We start from the raw sequence: 19,814 nt of genomic DNA on the forward strand, positions 1-19,814 counted from the left end.
TATTTTCCCAGATAACATCATGCCTTTTTAAATCGAAAACCAAGAGTTGAATAAATTTCAGTTACAAAGGAAGCTTAAAATACAAGGTCCTCATTTAGAAAATCTGAAGCTCCATAGGACCAAGTCAGGAGGCTTCAAATGCTCTCTGCAACAGGTATTCAGGAAGTTCACAAGCATTGGTTTGCCTTCAAAATAGCTGAGTTAGGAAAATAACATGGGAATGAAGTGGAGATGCAAGTTCTATAGACAACCACAGCAACGAAGTATCTGCACCATTACCTCCATGAAAACAGCCTCCCCACACAACTGAATCAACAAATGCACTTTATGATCTACACATAAAAGCCACACGGCTCTTTTCCAATAAGAAGCAAACAGACACAGTTATCCACATAAAATGCAGTCTCAAATAGAAATATGGAAATAAACAGAATGACTGTGTATACAGAAATCTAACCGAGAACTAAAACATTTAATCAGAGGAAATCGATGCAATAAACTTGAAATACCTTTCCCCACTCAAGTTCTCCATCATTGGAAAGCCTAAGAAATTCTCTAGACTCAGACTCTCTGAGAAAACAGTTTAATTCCATAAATACACTTTAATTTATATACAGTGAAAATTGAGTCCTAAAATTATTATCCATGTAATCTGATTAATGCAGAACCAAACCTCTTACCAAAAAAGATTTTGTCTAAATCATTTACATTTTGCTCATTGGTATCTCAGCCACAGCTTTTGCAATCCAAAAAGAAAAAAAAAAAACTGAGGTTAAGCAAATGGGAGACTATCTAGTATAGTTAAGCAAAAAAAACTGTTTCTTTGCACAAATACTCTGTTTCCCAAGCTTCTGGAAGAGACAGTTATCAATCAATGGTTCAGAAGACATATGCTTTTCTGTTTTGTCCCTTATGGCTTCAACAAGCCCTCAGACCTCTTGAAAAAAAATTGTAGTGTGGAAAGATTATACTCACGATCATTGCACTGGTTGCCAGAGTAAGAAGTCATGGAACAGTCACAAGTGAAGCCTTCCCACTGCTGCATGCAGACCCCCTGGTTGGCACACGAATCTTCCTGGCAGGTTGTACTGGGTCCTAAGAACAACACATGAGAAGAAGGGAATGAAAGAGAGAGAAAGAAATGGTAAAAATTAGGGAAATTCCAACAAATCACCTGAATTTTTCATATTCATGCCCCCAAATATTCAAAGATGAAAATCACCAAAAATGTCAACTCAATCACATGCAACAATAACTCCGTACAGACACAAGACAGAAATACACACTGGGCCACAGACTGTCAAGGTGTACAAATAGGAGGGAGAGGGCTGAACACACTGTTCTCCTTGAGGCCAGATTCACCGAGAGCCTTATCATTACCATTCCACAACAAACATGTGGCATCTGAAGCATAGTCTTTCTTCACGTAGAAGACTAAGACATTTTGAACAAAACACATACATTTAATTTTCATGTGTTAAGGCACAAAAGTTCTATCCTGAAACTGAACATCAATGATGGTAACGTGAGTGATGAGGAGGAAGAGGGTGAGGAAGAAGAGGAGTGACTAACATACAGTGATGTCTAGCACGATTACTGCCAGATGGTGAGCAATTTCTCTTTGTCCCTAGGCTTGCTGGTGACTCCAAGAGATGATTAAGATTACCTGAATCTCACGGAGTTAAAAAAAAAAAAACCCTGAGATTACAGAAGATAAGTAACTCACCCAAAGTCTCAAATTTGGTCATATAAAGGTGATTTCAATTAACCCGGAAACTAACTTGGAACCTTATGTTCTTAACCACACCAGTGGTTCCCAAAGTGTCATCCTCAGGCTAACTTCACCTGGGAACTGATTTGAAATGGGACTTTTCGGACTCCATTCCAGTTCTACCTAATTACAAACTCTGGAAGGAGAAGGGAAACCAGTCTTTACAAGCTTCTCGGAAATTCTGAGTCAACTAAAATTTGAGAACCACTGCATTACATTAACCTACCACCATAGCTATTTTCAAGATGTGTTTAAGCAGAATGCTCACGCGCTAGAGGACACAAAACAGAATTGTTTGAGATGAAAATATGAGATCATTTTCTCATTTATTTTTTTCAGAAGCCAAGTGGACTGAAGTCAAGCGATCATTCCCACCCTAACCTTTTCTGCTCATGACCTGCCATGGTGAGTACCCACGCCGTACATTGCATGCATCTGCAAACCAAGGCACTGCTACCTCCTCCCATCCCCCACACCTAAGATGTAGAAAGGCTCAGTGTTGTATACTCTGGCAGGCCAGCTCCCTTGTGCACTCACCCTGCTATGTGGAAGTGGTCCCGGCTGTCTAATGCCAGGGAAAAGTTTGTTGGATTCTCTCCTCTGATTATTAAAATCATTTGCCTAAACCAGAAGCCTCTCTCTCTCTCTCTCTCTCTCTCTCTCTCTCTCACTTGCCCCTAAATCAAACAATATGCACTTTACAAAAAAGTGGATTGATTTCAGAGACATTCTTAAAATCTTTACTAATAAGAATGGGTGATCCAAAAACATACAACAATCTCCCTCTTACCACTCAAACCTCTTTTTGGGTCGACCCAATGTCTCTCAACAACTGAGTGGACTCAGTTGTCCACTCAACTGCTTTTTTAAGCTCCTATTTTTAGCCTAACCTTGGAATTAAAGATAAGCCTCTACCCTGGAATTATCTGCACCAACAGGAAATATCTTAATATTCAGGGTAAATTTATTTCCCAGAGACCCTCAAGTATAACAGGCAGGCCTTTTAACTCATCCAATGTATTAGGAACTGATGTACAAAAATACTTTTCAGAGTGAAAAAAAAAAGATTCCAATAACTGTCTATTTCACAGCTTGTAAGGTAAGCCTCACACGGGCACAGAATATTGAAATGTAAGCACACAGGGGTCCTGAAGATGCATACTCAAAAGAGATACCTGCCCACAAAGGGTTCAACTTCAGGGTGGCAAGACATTTTGTATTTATGGGTGAACAAAGGGAGCAATACAGGCCATCACTCTAAGACAAAGCTATTAGAAGATGACATAAGAAAGTTCAGGACAATTCCTAACACCGGGTGACTGGCACTGCCGCTGTGTTGCTGCAGTTCCTGCTGGCCATGTGGTTCCTCATGTTGAGATGAAAGGAGCTACACGGTCATGTTCTCAGTGGGTCTTAAACTTCAGCATTGTGCGGTACAAGTTTCATTAACAATGGCAAATCAGGACAGCTTCTTTCAAAGGATAAAAGCTCCTGAGAAGCCCACGGGGCTCCCTGACCAAACAGCTCTCCCAGACAATGCACTGGTAATTCAATTGTGCTCAAGAATCAGAAACACATGGAAAGATTTCCCTTGAAAGGCAGCAGAATAGGGGAAACTTGAGGCAAACACAATAATTCTTTGCATGTTGATTGAATTTGAAGACAAAGGTTTTTTCATTCCTCTTCCCTCCCCTCGAACTGCCAAATATTAACCATTTTCTAAAGCCCAGCCAAATGCCTCCCACAAAGGAAACATTCCCTGGTAATTTCAAAAATGGATTCTCCCCCTTCTTGGTGACCACAGCACTTATTATCTGCATCATTAATTTTCATCTATGCTAATATTCACTTTAGTACTTCATTGCCCTCTGCACTGTCCTCCGCTTCTATAATCATCTAATTGTTTCATGTTTCATTGTTTCACAATTTTCACCCAAGGATTCAACACTTCTTGCTGTTGGAAATCATGAAACACGCTTTGGTTATGCGCTCATTATACAACGTATCCTGTGCAAATGGGGAAAAACATTTCCGTAAATACTGAGATGATCTGAATTACACCTCCCCCCTGGTTTGGCTATGTGTCACTCTTCCAAACTGGAGTGTGGGCCACGGTGCTGCAGTCACCCATCTGATAAAGGCTGTTCAGGGTCCCAATATGGAGAGAGTTATATATGATGTCTACATTCCACTGATCGTGTTTCCGATCCATGAAGTATTTTACTAGAAAATTGACTGCATTGTAACTATCCAAATACGTGTTTGTAAGGACCAGCAGAAACTTCAGTGATTCCTCTGGGATCTAGAAATAAATGTGTTACTTCCCTCTCCAACCTCATTTTCTTCTACTTGACCTCAGCTCACAGGGCTACACCCACTCCTCTTACGACCCAGTTCTTCTCGAACAAAACCATGCTTACCCTGTTGTCCCCAGCAGCAGTGACTGCACCACCTGGGAGCTTATATAAAAAGATCATTGTCAGGTCCCACTCAGGCGAGGGTTCAAGAATGCATGCTGTAACAAGCCCCCCAGGTGACTGACACTTGTTTCCATTTCAGAATCATGCATATCTCACTGTCCAAGCACATTTTCATCTTCAAGTTTCTCTGCCCTTGCTAGGTCCACAGCCCAAATTCTCCCTGCTTCAGATTTTAAAGTGACAGGTCTAGACATCATAAGGGTCTCCGGAAATCTCTAGTCAAAGAGAAGGTACTCTGTTTCTGCATTTGCTATGGAATCAATACTCACTAAAGCAGTTAGACACCCTTTTGGGGAAAGATGGCCAATGCCTTCACAGACACTGTTACGAGGCAGCAAAAGCCTAAGTGGCAAAACTAAGCAAGCTGTCAATGATGTTAGTGCTTTAATTTCTTGGAGATCATGGCATCTCCCCTGCCAGGTAAGTATAGTGCTTTAATTTCTAATTCCTAACACTGCATGCTTTGCAAATACCCTCCCCATCCCCAGGCATGGGCTGTCTCTTCAGTTTATTAATGATTTTGTTTACTTTTCCGAAGCTTCTTAGTTTGATGCTGTCTCACTGCTTTATTTTTGCTTCGTTTGCCAGTACTTTGGAGCTCTGTTTCGAGCCCAGTGAGAAAGATCACACTGTTTTTTTATTTTTCAAAAGGGAACTCTAAAATGATTGCTACAAAATTCCCATCACTCTTTTTAAACTTTGTATTGTTTTTTTCTCTTAAAAAACTGTCCTATACTGTCATTTCATGCCCGTCGCTCTTCAAATCCACCTTGACAGCACATTCAAAGGATTTAGTCAATTCCAGTTCATGTTCCATAAAACCAAAAGCAGTGTGTGTGTGTGTGTGTGTGTGTGTGTGTACACACACAGGTTGTTGAAATAAAGGCGCTTCTTAATGCACAGGACATCAATGCCAGAATGCTCTTTTTTTTTACCACCCAGGTAAATGTTAACTAATCCTGTGAGTCAAACATCCCAATTAAAAAATTTACAAACAGTCGTGTTTAGTCTAGATGTTTGGAGATGCCTGAATCCCACGCTGAAGCACCTGTCTTTCAGCTACAGTTCCTGACGCCATCTCTCTGCTCATGCAGATCCTGGGAAGCAGTGGTGATGGCTGAAGTAAATGGATCCCTGTCACTCATTAGGAAACCTGCATTGAATTTCTGGTCTCCTGCCAAGATCCAGCACAAACTTGGCAGTGGCAAGTATTCGCAAAGTGAATCAGCACTTAGAAGTGCTTGCGCTCCGCACCACTCCTCACCTCTAAGATAACAACACTGAATAAAATGTAAGAAAATCTGGCAAAGCAGCACCAACTGGCTCTGGGTAAATAAGCATAGAATAGGAGAGGCAGAGGGGAAGGAAAATGGGCTACACATTTGAAAGCCACATCAAGTCAGACTCGCCTCTATGTCAGAGAGCCAAGGCTGGCGGCCCAGTGATGGCACCGAGTGGGGCTGATTTACCAGTATTCACCAATTTCAATTCAAGAAACAAAATGTCACCAAAGGCATCTACACTGTAAATGCAGCCTGAGCTTGATATCATCACAGTTGGAACTCTGTGCCAACCCCATGGCTTGCTTGCTCTACACAAAGTCCAGCTGTCACAGGAAGGAGTCCTGGGAGTGTTACAAGGAGCTATCTAAAGCTCTTCCACCTTCTACCAATTTCCAAGACAGTAACTTGCAGATAATAAAATATCTGCACATTATTTATTGGCAGAAACTCAATTCACTTCTACTTATTTCCTTTGTTTTACTTGAGAGGCATAGAGAAGGAGATACAGAAGATGCTCCCTTCCCAAGTGCCTGCAGCAACTGAGGCTGTGCCGGAGGGCAAACCTGGAAGCTCCATCTCCCTTGTGAGGCAGAGAACCAGCTGCCTGAGTCATCACAGCCACCTGCAGGGATGGGCAGTCACAGGCTGTTGCAACAGGGAAGAAAATAAGGACTTCAACCCAGGAAACTCAGTCAGCATCTGCACCGTCAGGTCAAAGACTGGACCCAAGGGAAGATAATAATGATCCCTTCCATTGATCAAGCATCTTTGAGCCCATTTTGCACAGCGAATCCAGAGAAAAGGCTCCTCACTTACAGAATAATAACAGGGGCATTTCGCTTGCCTTTGTGTTAACATATCCTACTTTCCTCCTTAGGATGTTGTGGATGTCTAGCGCCTATTCTCATTTATTCTTCATCTTAGTGTCAGAGTTATCTTGGTACAAGGAAAATTGGACCCAGATCTCTGTCTTCTTAACGGCATGCTTAGGATAAAGTCCAAACCTTACATGAAAATCTGCTACAACCGGCCTGCATCTTACCACGCCAGCCTCACTTCCCATCAGATCTTCACTTGCACGTGATTCCAGGAGAATCTGGCCTCCTGTGGGTCTCTGCCCTATCTCTTAGATATGTGTCCATGATTCTACCACAGATATTCCCAAGTACTGATGGCCACTGGTATCCCACACCATACAGCCACGATCCCTGCACATGTAAGAACCGACTGGTCTCCCACTGGTTTCTATGAAGTTGGAGGTGGGACCTCATCGGTATCCTTAATATTAAACAAGATGACAGAGACACAGGAACAGCTGTAACTCAGTTCCTGTTAAATGGAACTGAAGAAGTTAAACATAGTAAGTAAAGCAGCACCCATCAACACACTGATTAGAAGTCTCAGGTTACTGGCTCTTGCAGACTCCTCAGGACACTTCCTGCACCTCATTGCTACCTCATTACTTGAACACTGTTGCCTCTACTCTTCAGACTACATGATTTTTTTTTGTTATGTGTTTTTTCCTGCCATTCACACTTCACGGCAATTGGAAAAGGTATGCTCATTCGATCTGTACTCACTGCACGGTAACTAGTACTACTTGCCCACAGGGTGCAACTAAAAGAGCTAGATCGTAAATAATGCTTCATATTCCAATGTCAGGGAACTAACAGGTAAGAGATGTTTGCAACCCCAAGCTCATATGCCTTAAAAAAATAGAGATAAAAAGGACCCACAATAATCACAAAGGACAGCAGCTCTTGCAAGCCACGGTCAAGGGACTAAGTTATGAAATAATAACTTTAAACACATTTTTTGCACAGTTTAAGATATTCAATAATGGAAAGCCCAGGTTTCCGTCTCAGCTCCAATCCCAATCCTACTTCCAGATAATGTAGATTCTAGAAGGCAGAGGACTGTGGTCTAAAGAGCTGGGTCCCACATGATAGACTTGAATATTTTCAAGGTTCCCAGCTTTGTTCTGGTCCCGGGGAGAGAAATAACACATTAGAGGTCTTCCTCATTATATCAGAGCCTGTCTCTGTCTGTCTCCCTCTCATTGCCTTCCAAATAAAAATATCACTCAGATCAAACAGAGCTATTACTTCCATTCTTTCTTTGGATGGAGAGTTCAAATTAGTTTTCCCAACGTGAAGTCCCTGTATGAGAGGCTGTATGCTATTTTCTCAGAACACAAATTCAAATTGTTTCTACCTTGAAGAAGAATAAAACTAACAAAGAGATGCTGTTGTCTTGTTTACAAAGACAAGTTTGGTCCTAAACAGCCTTGAACTGTCTCACCTTGTCAAGCATATTCTATCCCCTCTCCCTTGCCTACATTGAGGGTAACTGGTAAATTACATTTTTGAGAACTGAACAATAATTAGGACAAGACAACAGTGTCAGTGCCTGGATATTTTGTGCAGCAGTTTAAGCCACTGTTTTCAAAGATAGCATCACACAGCAGAGTCAATTCAAGTTCCAGTGACTCAGCTTGGCAATCCAGTTTTCCACAAACATTCCTGGGAATGTGGCAGAGGATAGCCCAAATACTTGGACCAGTTGGCCAATGTGGTGGATCAGGATGGAGTCCTTGCTCCCTGGACTTAGCCTGGCCCAGACCTGGTTGGGTTTGTGAGCATTTGGAGGGTGAATCATAACACTGAAGGTCTCTCTCTCTCTCTCTCTCTCTCTCTCTCTCTCTCTCTCTCTCTCTCTCTCTCTTCCTCCCTCCTTACTTCTTCCTCCTTCCCTCTTCCTCACTCTGTCACTTCATTGCTCCAATGAACACATAATCAAATCTTAAAAGCAGAGTAAACAATATTACCAAAAGGGCCCTACAGACTTTGAAACTGAGAGTAACTGCATTGCTTCTTAGACTTCAACCCATTCTGTGTTCTTTCCTTTTCATTAATTTTAATATGTATCAGAAAATATGCTTATTTGCTAACAGGCTATTAGAAAAAAAAGGAATTATAGCAGAATGGCACAACTGAAGCCTTATTAGTTGATATCCTCCTGGGAGAAAGACAATTCTACAGTTGCCTATATGGCACATAACAAGTCAATGTGCAATAAAATGGTCTTCTAAATTAATGGTACTTTGAAAGTTACCTTAACCAGTTCCTATGAGTTTTGCTAACTTTGAGCTCTGTAGAAGCCACTTGAGCTGCAGCCCCTTGGCATGACAAACATGCAAACACCCAAAACACCTGATCCTCCCTTGCTATTCTGAATCAAAGCAGCCTGTTGTAACGGGACCGGTGGGCCACTAGTGATTTGGGAAGGCACCTCTTAGAATGTTAGAAATAGTAGTTTCTATCAAAAATATTCACTGCCATCTCACACGCAGGCACTTTCTAGGGTATTTATGATAAAAAAATAATAGACTTTTTTCTTCCCCAGTGGTACGTTTTTTATTTACATCACAAAACAGGAAATTAAAGTATTTAACCAAAATCCCCAGCAGGAGATGTAAATCTTTGAAACACTTGAATGACATTAGTATCTCCCAAACGCCTAAAAATATTTCTTTAAAATGAGTTAAGGGAGAATAGCACTCTCCTTCCTGAGACACAAGCACTGCTCTACCAGATGACCTACCTGACCCAGAAAACAGTAAACCAAGAGCCCAAGACGTCCCTTTTCCTTTTTCCTTCAAAACCCTGCCTTCTGTCTATGGTGAATAAACTAACTGGAAACAACCCCTCCCACAGCAGCTACTTGAGGAAGTGTTAATCATTTCCCAAATAGACGAATGCATGTGTGGGTTGTTACAGCATAGAATGCTGTCAGACTTCTTTGCTCTCCATCCCCAAGATGGAACCATGTCCTGATCCCCATGAGATCTCCTCTTCATAGTTATTTTCATGCACTGATGGAAGCTGTCCATCATCCCTTCAGAAGAACACAGGGTTCAGCCCCCTCCCCATAACTGCAGCTGTCCAAGAGGTGTCACAGCTTGAAGACCTCCAAAGAAAAGACACCAGAGGTTACACCAGGGCATTTCTCAGTCCAAAGTGGTAAAGGGTACAAGAGCCTTCTCTACCTTGCAGGTCAGCTTTGGTCAACGCAACTTTGTTAGCAAAAGAACAGAGAAAGCGGAAACAATAACCAGAGGTTAGTCAGAGGTACAGTCAACCAGGATAACATCACAGAAAAGACAATGCAGTCTGCATAACCAACATCACTCAGACAGACAATTGAAAAACGCTCCACAGGTGCACCAGAAGACAGCACAGACAGCGAGACGTGCAGACTAGGAGTGGAGCAAGCCTCTTCGGAGCCATGGCAGCAGAGCAGAGGCAGGGGACGGTGGACTTGACCAAGCAGAAGCAACGAGCAACAAGACCTTGCCACATCCACACAGCCAAGGTACATGATCCAGAGACAAGGGCAGCGGCGTGGCCATACTGAAAGACACATGAGCACAATCAAGAGCCCACAGCAACCATTCTGAACTGGCAAGAGTCGCTTGGGGGCAACTCTTACACCATCCTGCATATGCCTCGAGGAACCTGCTTCTTGTTTGCAGGTACAAAAATTATTCGTGGACACAAAAGGGCTCAGGGTGCTAACTTTGTTAGAATATAGCAAAGCCCAAATGTTTTGAGTGAGAACAAATCACTGTCTTTTCCTTAATTGATGCATGCCAGTCCAAATGAAACAGGTGTGACAGCCTCAGATGGTTATTATGTGCAGTTGTACAATGGCATTTCTCTCCCGTCCATTGTATCTGCCGCAACACTGACCTCAAGACAGGAAGAAATATCGATTGGACACACAGTATATCAGGCATTACTTCAAGAAATCCTACCCAATACTGAGAAGTCACAAGGCACAGCTAGCTCTGCACTAGGAAGTGTCCAGAAATTACACTTCATCTGCACATTGTTTGCTCTTTGTATAGTAGAAACATAAAATAAAAATCTGTTTCAAAATCTTGAAACCCAAAGGGTGGTGAATTAATGTTTAAAAAATGAATATTGGATTTTCTGCTTTTTATTTGTTGCCACATTAGGGAAAGCAATTCATTTACTACTTAGGAATCTTCAGTTGTCACTGTCGGTGACTGAGGTAAGATACACTTGAGTTATGGATCCTAAATATGTGAGAATAAAGCTATCATCATTTAGAATAGCTCAACTCTTGGTCCTTAGCAATCAACCTCATTTCATACCTGCTTACTATTCCACACCTAAAAATGACAAATCAAAGAACGTGTTTTAGTTCCTCTGAGATTCCCACTGGCCTTTGAGAAAACAATATATTATGTACAAGAGATTCTGGGTTAGAACAACAACTTGTGCTGACTCTCCAAGATTGTGTACCCTTCACCTTAATTTTCCTCCCTACCATTTCCATGGTTTTATTTCCACAGAATCCTAAAAAGCTCCTGGGATCTTTCATAAAGGCTGATTCACAACAGAGCAAACTTCAAATGACAATAATTTATGTCTTTTTTTTTTTTTGGCCAGTTCTCCTGGCCAGTTAGGCTAATTACCCAAGTCATTTGTATACACTCAGGACCTACTTTGCTCAGCACTCATTCTCTACTTCATCCCACCCGGGGGGCGGTCATAATGCTGGAAGGGGAGCCATCATAATTATCTCCATGGCAATAGAGTGCAGTGTTATTACCTCATGGGATTTGCCAGAGATTTATGTGGTAGAGCCATCGAGTCATAATATCCGGCTTTGAACAATTACCCACACCAGAAGGAGGTCAGAACCCACCGTAATGTGTGTGGTGAGTCAGGAGAAACTGCACAGAGAGCTGCAGCATGGATAAGAACATTTCCCTCAATTTGATGGGTCATTTCCTCTTGTTGATGCTCTTGCTGCTTAAAGCTCTCTGAAGTGGGTACATTCCCCCTTCACAGAGAACACTGTTGTCCATTCTTAAAAAGTTAGCTATAGCTCCACTCGACCCAGTGCATGGCTTGCTTCCCATATACCCTGATGTTTATCTTAAGAAGTTGTGCTTTCAAAGCAGGAACCCTAGCCACATGTATCTATTGAGCATGCCAATGTGTATAGACTGAGATGCAGTGTAAGTATAAAATGTGTACATTTTGATGGCTAAGTGCAAAAATGCAGACTATCTCTAATTTTATAATGATGACATGCTAAAATATATCTTGGTTATATCAGGTTACATTAAATAAGCTATAGACATATTTATATCTTTTTTAATGTACCTGCTAGGAGATTTAAAATTACATAGTTGCCTTCCCTTGTATTTCCTTTGGCAGCATTTCTATAGCATTGAAAGGCTCATCTCCATTAGCTTCTCAGTCTAAAGAACCAATAGCATCATAACAACAGCACTTGAGGTGGACCTCCTACTTCTTAACATCTGTTTTAAAGTTGTGATTTGGATTGATATATGAATGATTGTTCCACAATAACTAGAATTTCTCTCATTCCACAGTCTTATAAGACATTCACTTAGTTACATAAACTTTGTAATTTCATTCCAAATGCGGCACCCATCGCTGACTTAATGTTCAACATCCGAGAGGACTACAAACTCGCCAGTGAGTCAAGAATTTTTGAAATGAGTGTAACTGTGCCCTTCTAGAAGGACAGAGTCTACTTTAAGTACTTGTGGTGTCCATCCTCTATACTGCCCCGTACACACACACACACACACACATGGCCCATGTGCCCAAAAGAGTTCAAGAGCTGTTTTGTAGCTGGAAGAACATGGAATCAAGTATAGGACTCATGAGCCTTGTTACAAGTGTAACACAGAAACTGACACAGCAAAGAGTAAGGCCTTCCATAATGACAAGTCAGCCTGAAAAGCTGGGATCTTTTCTAGAAATATGCTTTAAGATGGTGAATGCATCCAGATGAAAGCTGGTTAAGTTGATCACAGGAGATAAATGAACAGGTTTGATGTGGTAATTAACAGAGAATCTAGAAAATACAACACAGTGCACAAACAAAAGATCATGGGCCCAACCAGCGGGAGGAGCATGTAGATCTCGGTGACACGTTAGGCAACCTTTCTGCGTCTCATTTTAGGTAAAAATCACCTTTTCAGCAAACTCAAGGCCCAAAGATTAAAGTGTAAACTGCTGCCCTCTGCTGGTCAGAAAGAGATTGCTTTTTTCTTTTCTTTCTTTTTTTTTTTTTAATCATAAAGAACTATCTGATTAAGGAACACTAGCAAAATTCAGGCAACATCAAGAGACAGAGATTGTCGGCAGAAATAGCCTGAGCGTGGTTTGTTGTGCTGCATGGTGAACATGCAAATGTTATGAAATATTTCACATGGGATAATATCAATGGACAACAGTCTTCCATTTATTGAGAACTTACAGTGTCCCAGGCATTTTTTGGTATATGTTTCATTTACTTATTTTATCATCCAAGATGAAGTTTTATCGTCTTACTTTTCAAATGAGAAACATGTATCTAGAGAGGCACAGCAACCTGTCAAACCAAATGCCACACCGCAGACAAGAGCAAATAGTTGTATCTAAATGTGTCTTTTTCCAACCATGAAGCTCATGATTTCCTGTTTCAGTGATACAGGAATTAGCAATGCCTGGAAGCATGTGAGTTCTCGATAAACGTCACTTCCTTCCATCCTCACACATTCTGACATCGTTTTCCCATCAGTTAAGATTTACAATACAGAATGCAGTTACTCTTCATCACGATAAATCACTTATTAAAACGTCTGGTTTTGTCTTCATCATGCACTAACACATCATAAAAGTCTCCAGCGCCCTTTTAGCCATTCTGCGAGTGAAGACAAAGACTGGAACAAGACTGATGTCAACACCAAGGAAGTTTCCTTTCTGGTCAGTATGTGACACCGGGAAAACATGACCCAACATGCATTCCTGCAGCCTGTGGCACGTGTCTTGACATACCACACCAGTGACAGGAGGACAGCAGTGGTGATATAATGACAGATGGAAGATGGGAGATGGAGAGATCACGGTAAACTGAGGAAGGAGGCCCCGGCAGAGGCAGCAAAGAGGCTTAGTGCTGGCGACAAGACTGTAGCTTAAAAGAAGACATGGCTGTACCTTCGCAGCCCCGCTCGATCTGTCCGCTCCGATGGAGGGCATCGTTGATGAGGTCTGGTAGGCGCCCATTCAAGTCCACGGAGGCCAGACAGCCTTGAAAACCATCCCGCGAGGCCACAAGCTTTGGCAGGTTGCTGTACATGCCTTGAGCCAGCCCCGCCATGTACAGGTCACCTGAAAAGAACAGTTCACAACGAAAGAGAGTGAGTCAACCAAAAGGTGACCACATCAACTACAATCAGTTTGTTTCACACGGTTCTTCAAGTGATGAGAATACAGAAGGATGGGATAGAGGGAGCAGGAAGTCCACAGTGAACAGCTAACGAATTTCTCTAAGTTGTAAGAAAAAAAAGAAAGAAATCACATGCTTATGACATTTACTTAATACACATCATCTCACAAATTGTAAAACTGTGTCAATTCTATGTAGGCCCTGTCAATGCTTTATGATCAAGATGCACAGAATCTTCCAGAAAATGACGCATTGAGGGTTTCTGATGTGCTTGTTCTCAGTGAGACACTATGCTAAAGGCTTTACACATGCCATTGAAACTGCTAAAAATTCAGGCAGGGAGCAGCAATTACTGGCCTCATTTTTTTTTTCAGAAAAAAAAATATACATAAGCTAAATGGTGCTTAGAAACTTTGCCAATATCTCCCAGATAGTGAATGATTCAGCTAAAATTCCAAAACCAACAGACCTTTCTCTTTGTATGGCATCTTCCTCACTTTGAGTTATCACCTGATCATTTAGTCCCCCAAGCGGGACACTTCTTAGGTTATGAGAGAAAGTGAACCATTCCTTGAGGAGTGCCTAAGTATCAGCTGAATTCATTGCATTATGGAGCAATTCAATATTCTTTAAAGGGATATGCAAGATATATTAAAAAATTTATGATCCTCTCAACCTGTAATTAGCCTTTAAAGTAGCCTGCCTTCTTTAAAAATGCCTTAAGGAAGAATTTTTTTTATAAGGTGTACCTTTCAAATCCAGGTTCTTGGCACCATTGATAACCTGGGTGACCACTTTGGTGTCCACCTTTAGGCTGTGGGTGTTACTGTTGTCCCGGGTGATGACGACATTGTGCCACTGGTTATCATTCAGAGGGCGGTCACTATTGCCTTTAATTACATTGGGGCCATTTCCAAGGTCAAACACATAGTGTATGTACCTGTGAGAGACAAGCATCCGATAGCATGAGATCCCTAGAAAAAGTCGCATGACAATATGTGCATACACATTGCATGTATATGTAACTGGCATAAGTTGCTTCAAATCCTCCACACTAATGTGAGAAACACTACACATGGAGTTATGGTTACCAGATGGGTCAGATGCTATTGTATCTTGCCGCATTTCCATTCTATCCACATTGAGAAACTGCTTCTTCACTAGTACATAGAAATACAACACAGGTCAAGAAGAAACACAGCTGCAACATTACGGAACACTGGGGAGCAGTATTTAAATTCACAATCACAGATCCAGTCTTGTTTTTCTTTCAACAGGCATTGTGTTTTCCAATAAACAGTGGTGAAAAAGTTCTAGAAGATGTTATAGATTTGCATATGTGAGCTAATAACAGTGTTGAAGAATCTATGGGGAATTGCTAAGTATGGATTTTGTGTTTATATTGCTCAAGAGATAAATGCAATATACTCCACAGCCTTCTGAAAATAATTTTTTAGAAAGTGTCTTTGTCCTACAGTCCCTTCCAAGGGACTGTGCTTCATAGTAAAAAGCCTGACAGCATGGACCTGAAGGAACATTCTTAATAGAATGTGCCAATCTTTTTTTTCCTTTTCGACATTTATCATTTTCTGTATCATTTTAATCAATGGGGATGATGACAGATCAAAAATTGAGGGAAAGGAATAGAATTGACAGGCTTTTTTGGGTCATGTTTATATTACATAAAGCTTTTGCAAAGATAGTCCATGTCAATGATATCTCTCCATCTACTTACCCCTTGACCAGTTCAACTGCAATGAAGTCATTTCCATCCCCGCTATTGAAGAGAATGAAGCCATCAGCTGACGTGGTCTTAAACTGGAAGAAGAGATGCATGGAGGTATAGGCTTGGAGGGTGGCAAGGCTCAGGTAGCTGCTCTTGGTCTTGAAGGTGACAGGGTCAGCAATAATATTCCTTAATCCAAAACGAGCCTTCAGTTCGCAGTAATCAATGTCACCGTTTTTGCACAAGTCAATATAGAGCAAACCATTGAACATGAGGCTCTGCAGGTGGCCAATAAAACTGGAGGGCACAACCGAGATGTAACGCTTCTCTGTCATGATCCCAGTTTCAATATTGTGGAACTCCAATCGGGTATGGTCTCCCACCATCGTACCTATGGGTATCATAAGGGAGGGACAAATGACAAAAGTTACCACGTTTCCTTTCAGCACCTTTCCTGTGTCTTTAAGGAAGAATGACCCCACACAGAACATTCAGTTTCCTTGATCAGTTTGAGAAAACAGAGTATCCACTATGGTACCTCCTTGGCTTGACCTCAACTAAGCAGGCAAGGCCTACTGCGACTCTACAACCCCTGCTGTTACGCAGCTGCTCAGAACGCTCAATCCTGTAAAGGAAAATGTGAGATCATGGCAACTCAAGTTCACGGAGGCAACTGGCAGACTTCTCATCTCAGGAAAATAACTGGGTACTAACAATGCATACTACAACAAAGTGGTGTTTTCACCCTTGTCAAGATAAAAGCTGCTGTCAAATCTCACTACCTGGTACTTGAAGAAATATGTCTATTGTGCAAGAACTATTGATTGTATCTGCTCAGTTAATATAGGGTTTTCTGACAACTCCAGTTTTCAATGGACAAGCTACCCTCTCCATTTGCTCTAGAAAACGTGTGTACTAGAAGAGCTTGGACTTCATCAAACTACCCAGTATAGACCACTCAACATATTTTATCCCCCAAAACCACAGACTTGGGTCAAAGGCCTAAAAAATGGGTCCTCAAATGATTAATTAAACCTTGTGCGATGAGACCTAAGAGTCTGCATTTATAGCCAGCGGCACCTCAGTGTACACATGGCCGGCCTAGAGTTGATCACTGGAATCCAGCACTAGCCGCATTCCAAGGTGGTCTAGAGATTTTCAGCTCCAGCACTTTTCCTGGTACATTTAGAGAAAAGGCATCTTTTTGCTAGCAAGGCTGACAGGGTAAGAAGCCAGCCTGCAGTTTCTGGAAGCCACACTGATAACCAAAAGTTCTGAGCCTACCTGATGAGCCCACCCACCCAAAAGATAATCAGAGAAGAGAGAAAAAGCAGGTGCACTGTGCTGATGTCGTGAGTGGCCCAGATCTCAGGGCCTCCTCCTGAAACAGCAACAGACTACCTTTCACAATTAAGGCAGTATAGTCGGCTTTCTGATATATGTAACCCAACAGCTGACAAAATGCACTGTTCAGCTTTCTGCCAACATTTTTGCCTACCAAAGGTAAGCAACTAGGCTAGAGGGGGCTATAGAGGGATTCAAATAAACAAAGAGAATGCAAATTTCAGTAAGAGAATCTTGAAAAATCAAGAAAAACATCCAAAGCACAAAGTGGAAACTGGCTCCCATAATAGGTTTCTACAGAGAAAATTCTTATCAAAAACGTAAAGCCTATTGCTCTCATACCCCGGAGAGGAATTCTCTGTCTTCTCCTGTTAGTTTCCCCACAGAGGAAAACTCCACTGGCAAGATACTGTGAGCATTCGTCAACTCTTTTCAGAAGAAAAAGAGTGATACATTCTGACAGACTAAGGATAACCTGCATAAAGTGTGCACATAGCTGAGGCTCTGACTTCCACCTCGCCTGGCTGGAACACACTGCCTTCATTAACACCTCTCTCCACTCAGCCCCTCCAGAGCAGTGATCCTCCATGGTGGAGGTCTGCCCAGTCCTGATTGGGTGTTCAAGTGGACAACTCTGCCTGATTCTGAACTTCAGTAGGTGCAACCTGTACTTTTAAAGATCAGTGTTATCACTAATCCAAACTCTATTTCCTCTCAGACTTGTAATTCGTCCCCCAACTCATACTCTGGCTCTGGGTTCAGGGACAACAACTAAAGGAGGGGGCTGCATTTTCCTATAAACTTCATACCTCAATCTCTGGGGGCGTTAACAAGATCTTACCCTTGAATGGTCAATGTCAACTTTTCAGAACCAAAGTCAGACCTACTTTAAAAAATTTCTCTAGCACACAAAGACCAGACTGACACTGTGTGCTTCTAGAGGGTATTTGTTGACAAATGATGACAAATAATTCCCTTACTCTAAGTAAAATTCAAATAATGATGTGGGTTAACTGAAATTGTAGTGGAATGAAAAGCAAAATATAACATAAATCTTAGAAAAGTTGAACAAAGAAGAATGAATATGTAGAATGATTTAGCATTAAAAAGTTGGAAGTATTTGAAAATGTACATTCACATGTTCCCAAACAATAAAATGACTGAAATAAAAGCCCAATGATGAAATTTCTGTAACTGTGCCTAACAAGACTGCAGGCTATGGCTGGACTTAATGGTGAGGAAAAAAATCACAGAATCCATGGGCACAAGGACACTGAGTTATGATGAGGCTGGCTTTCATGTTAAACTCTTATTTTGTTTTAAAAAATATATCTATGATGAAAAGTAACACATAATGAGTGATCTCTGACCTAATAAGAATCCAAGGAGACAGTTTTGAAGTCAACTGGGAGCTTTTAGGGAAATTCTGGACAAATTAACCTCAGGAACAAAAGGAATTGGAAATTCTGCTCACTGAAAAATCCATTTTTATAAAATCCATTTTTATAAACCAGAGGGAAAAACGCGCAATGTTGATTATGATAGGACAGAGACACAGCAAGGTCTTACACAAGGGAACAGAAGCCAACAATTGAATTTGAGGGCTTAACCCAGGAACATAGATTGAGTTAGGGTGTAGAAGGTCTCCAAGAGCAGTTTCAACTAAACGCCTGGGAGGGGAGAAGGAAAAGCAATACATTAGAAAAGAAACTGGCTTCACTGAACGTACAAACATATTCCTCAGTGGAGGTGGATGGGAATTCCTAAGAAAGCATGCTACTGCCTCTCAGGAAAGCCATGAGACTTTCAGGCTTGTGTCAAATTAAATAAATGTCTAAAAATGCAAGTGCATCACCTAATTAGTTATTAGTAATTGACAATCATTCCCCTTATCTCTGAAAACTAACCCCCCCATACCATTAAAGGAGAAAATACGTGCATACTTCCCAGCAGTTGCTTTCACATTTCAGGGCAATGGGAAGTACTCAAGTGGAAGATAAAACAGAAATATCAAGACTACTGCAATTCCCTATGTACCACACACTAAGTCAACCACCCCCAAACCACCATCAAAAATAATTAGCATACTTAAATGATAGCCAGGTGTCATTATCTTTCTTTAGAGGGTGGTGGATTTAGCTTTTAAAAAGTTGAGCAATTTGATCAAGGTCCATACATATGAACTAGAGTAGTTCCCTCCTCACTCCAAACTGAACCCAAGTAAGCTCATTCCAAAGGCTCTCTGTTCAATGTATATGATACAGCCTTTACAGAAAAGGGTTGACTCATTCTTCATTGCCCAAGAAAAGCAGCCGGTGCAATTTAACTGGAGAAATTCCTATGTGTCAGCTCTTGTAATGAGTGCACACTTCCTGCCACTGGCCAAGTGCCATAATACCATTCCACCTGAGTTCAAGCTAAGATATTCATCACCTTCCCTAAAACAGCCTTGTTGCCTTTGGCCTTATTCACTCATTCATTTCCACATTTCACTGACTGTCAACAAGTAATATACAGATCAGTTCTTGGAATGATGAGGAGCAGACACTTGAGAAAAACTTTGTCCCGGTTCTGTGCTATCTGAAATCAGGTTCCACTGGCTGGAGGCAGAGGGAGGGGTGATGCCTCAATTTCCCATCTGTGAAACAGACATGAAGTTACGGGGTTTAAATGCATCAGGACACACAGTGTACAGACAAGTGCAGAAGGTCTAAGCTACTAGAAGGTTCCAATTACACAGCATTCTTTCTTAGCGTATGTTTCTGAAATGTATTATTTTGCAACCATTCCACCAATGGCTTTACTTTCTGTATCTTCTCTGTGTCCTGCAGGGATAGCAAAGGGGCCCAAACACAACGGGAAAGCTTCACTTCTAGGAAAGGAGCTTGAATTTGGGGACAGATCATCACCTCATCATAAGGGGTTACAGA

The 19,814-nt window shown here is 41.5% G+C and overlaps 1 protein-coding gene across 6 annotated transcripts in view; it reads right to left on the reverse strand.

Moving 5' to 3' along the window:
• NRXN3 (neurexin 3) overlaps nucleotides 1-19,814 on the reverse strand; it is a 1,255,286-nt gene that overhangs the window by 661,920 nt on the left and 573,552 nt on the right. For 5 of the 6 annotated variants that reach the window (XM_040975217.1, XM_040975215.1, XM_040975219.1 and 2 more), the window contains 4 exons: nucleotides 15,550-15,931; nucleotides 14,564-14,754; nucleotides 13,583-13,756; nucleotides 976-1,095 (listed from right to left, as the gene is read on the reverse strand). In XM_040975217.1, coding sequence (XP_040831151.1) covers nucleotides 976-1,095; nucleotides 13,583-13,756; nucleotides 14,564-14,754; nucleotides 15,550-15,931 — 867 coding nt within the window. Of the gene's footprint in view, nucleotides 1-975; nucleotides 1,096-9,582; nucleotides 9,610-13,582; nucleotides 13,757-14,563; nucleotides 14,755-15,549; nucleotides 15,932-19,814 lie in introns of all 6 variants that reach the window. The other variant, XM_040975220.1, reaches the window with a different exon arrangement.

Source organism: Ochotona curzoniae, unplaced genomic scaffold (assembly GCF_017591425.1).
Source record: "Ochotona curzoniae isolate NIBS_2020 unplaced genomic scaffold, NIBS_Ocur_1.0 contig_2688, whole genome shotgun sequence".
In the NCBI taxonomy this organism is placed as follows: Eukaryota; Metazoa; Chordata; class Mammalia; order Lagomorpha; family Ochotonidae; genus Ochotona; species Ochotona curzoniae.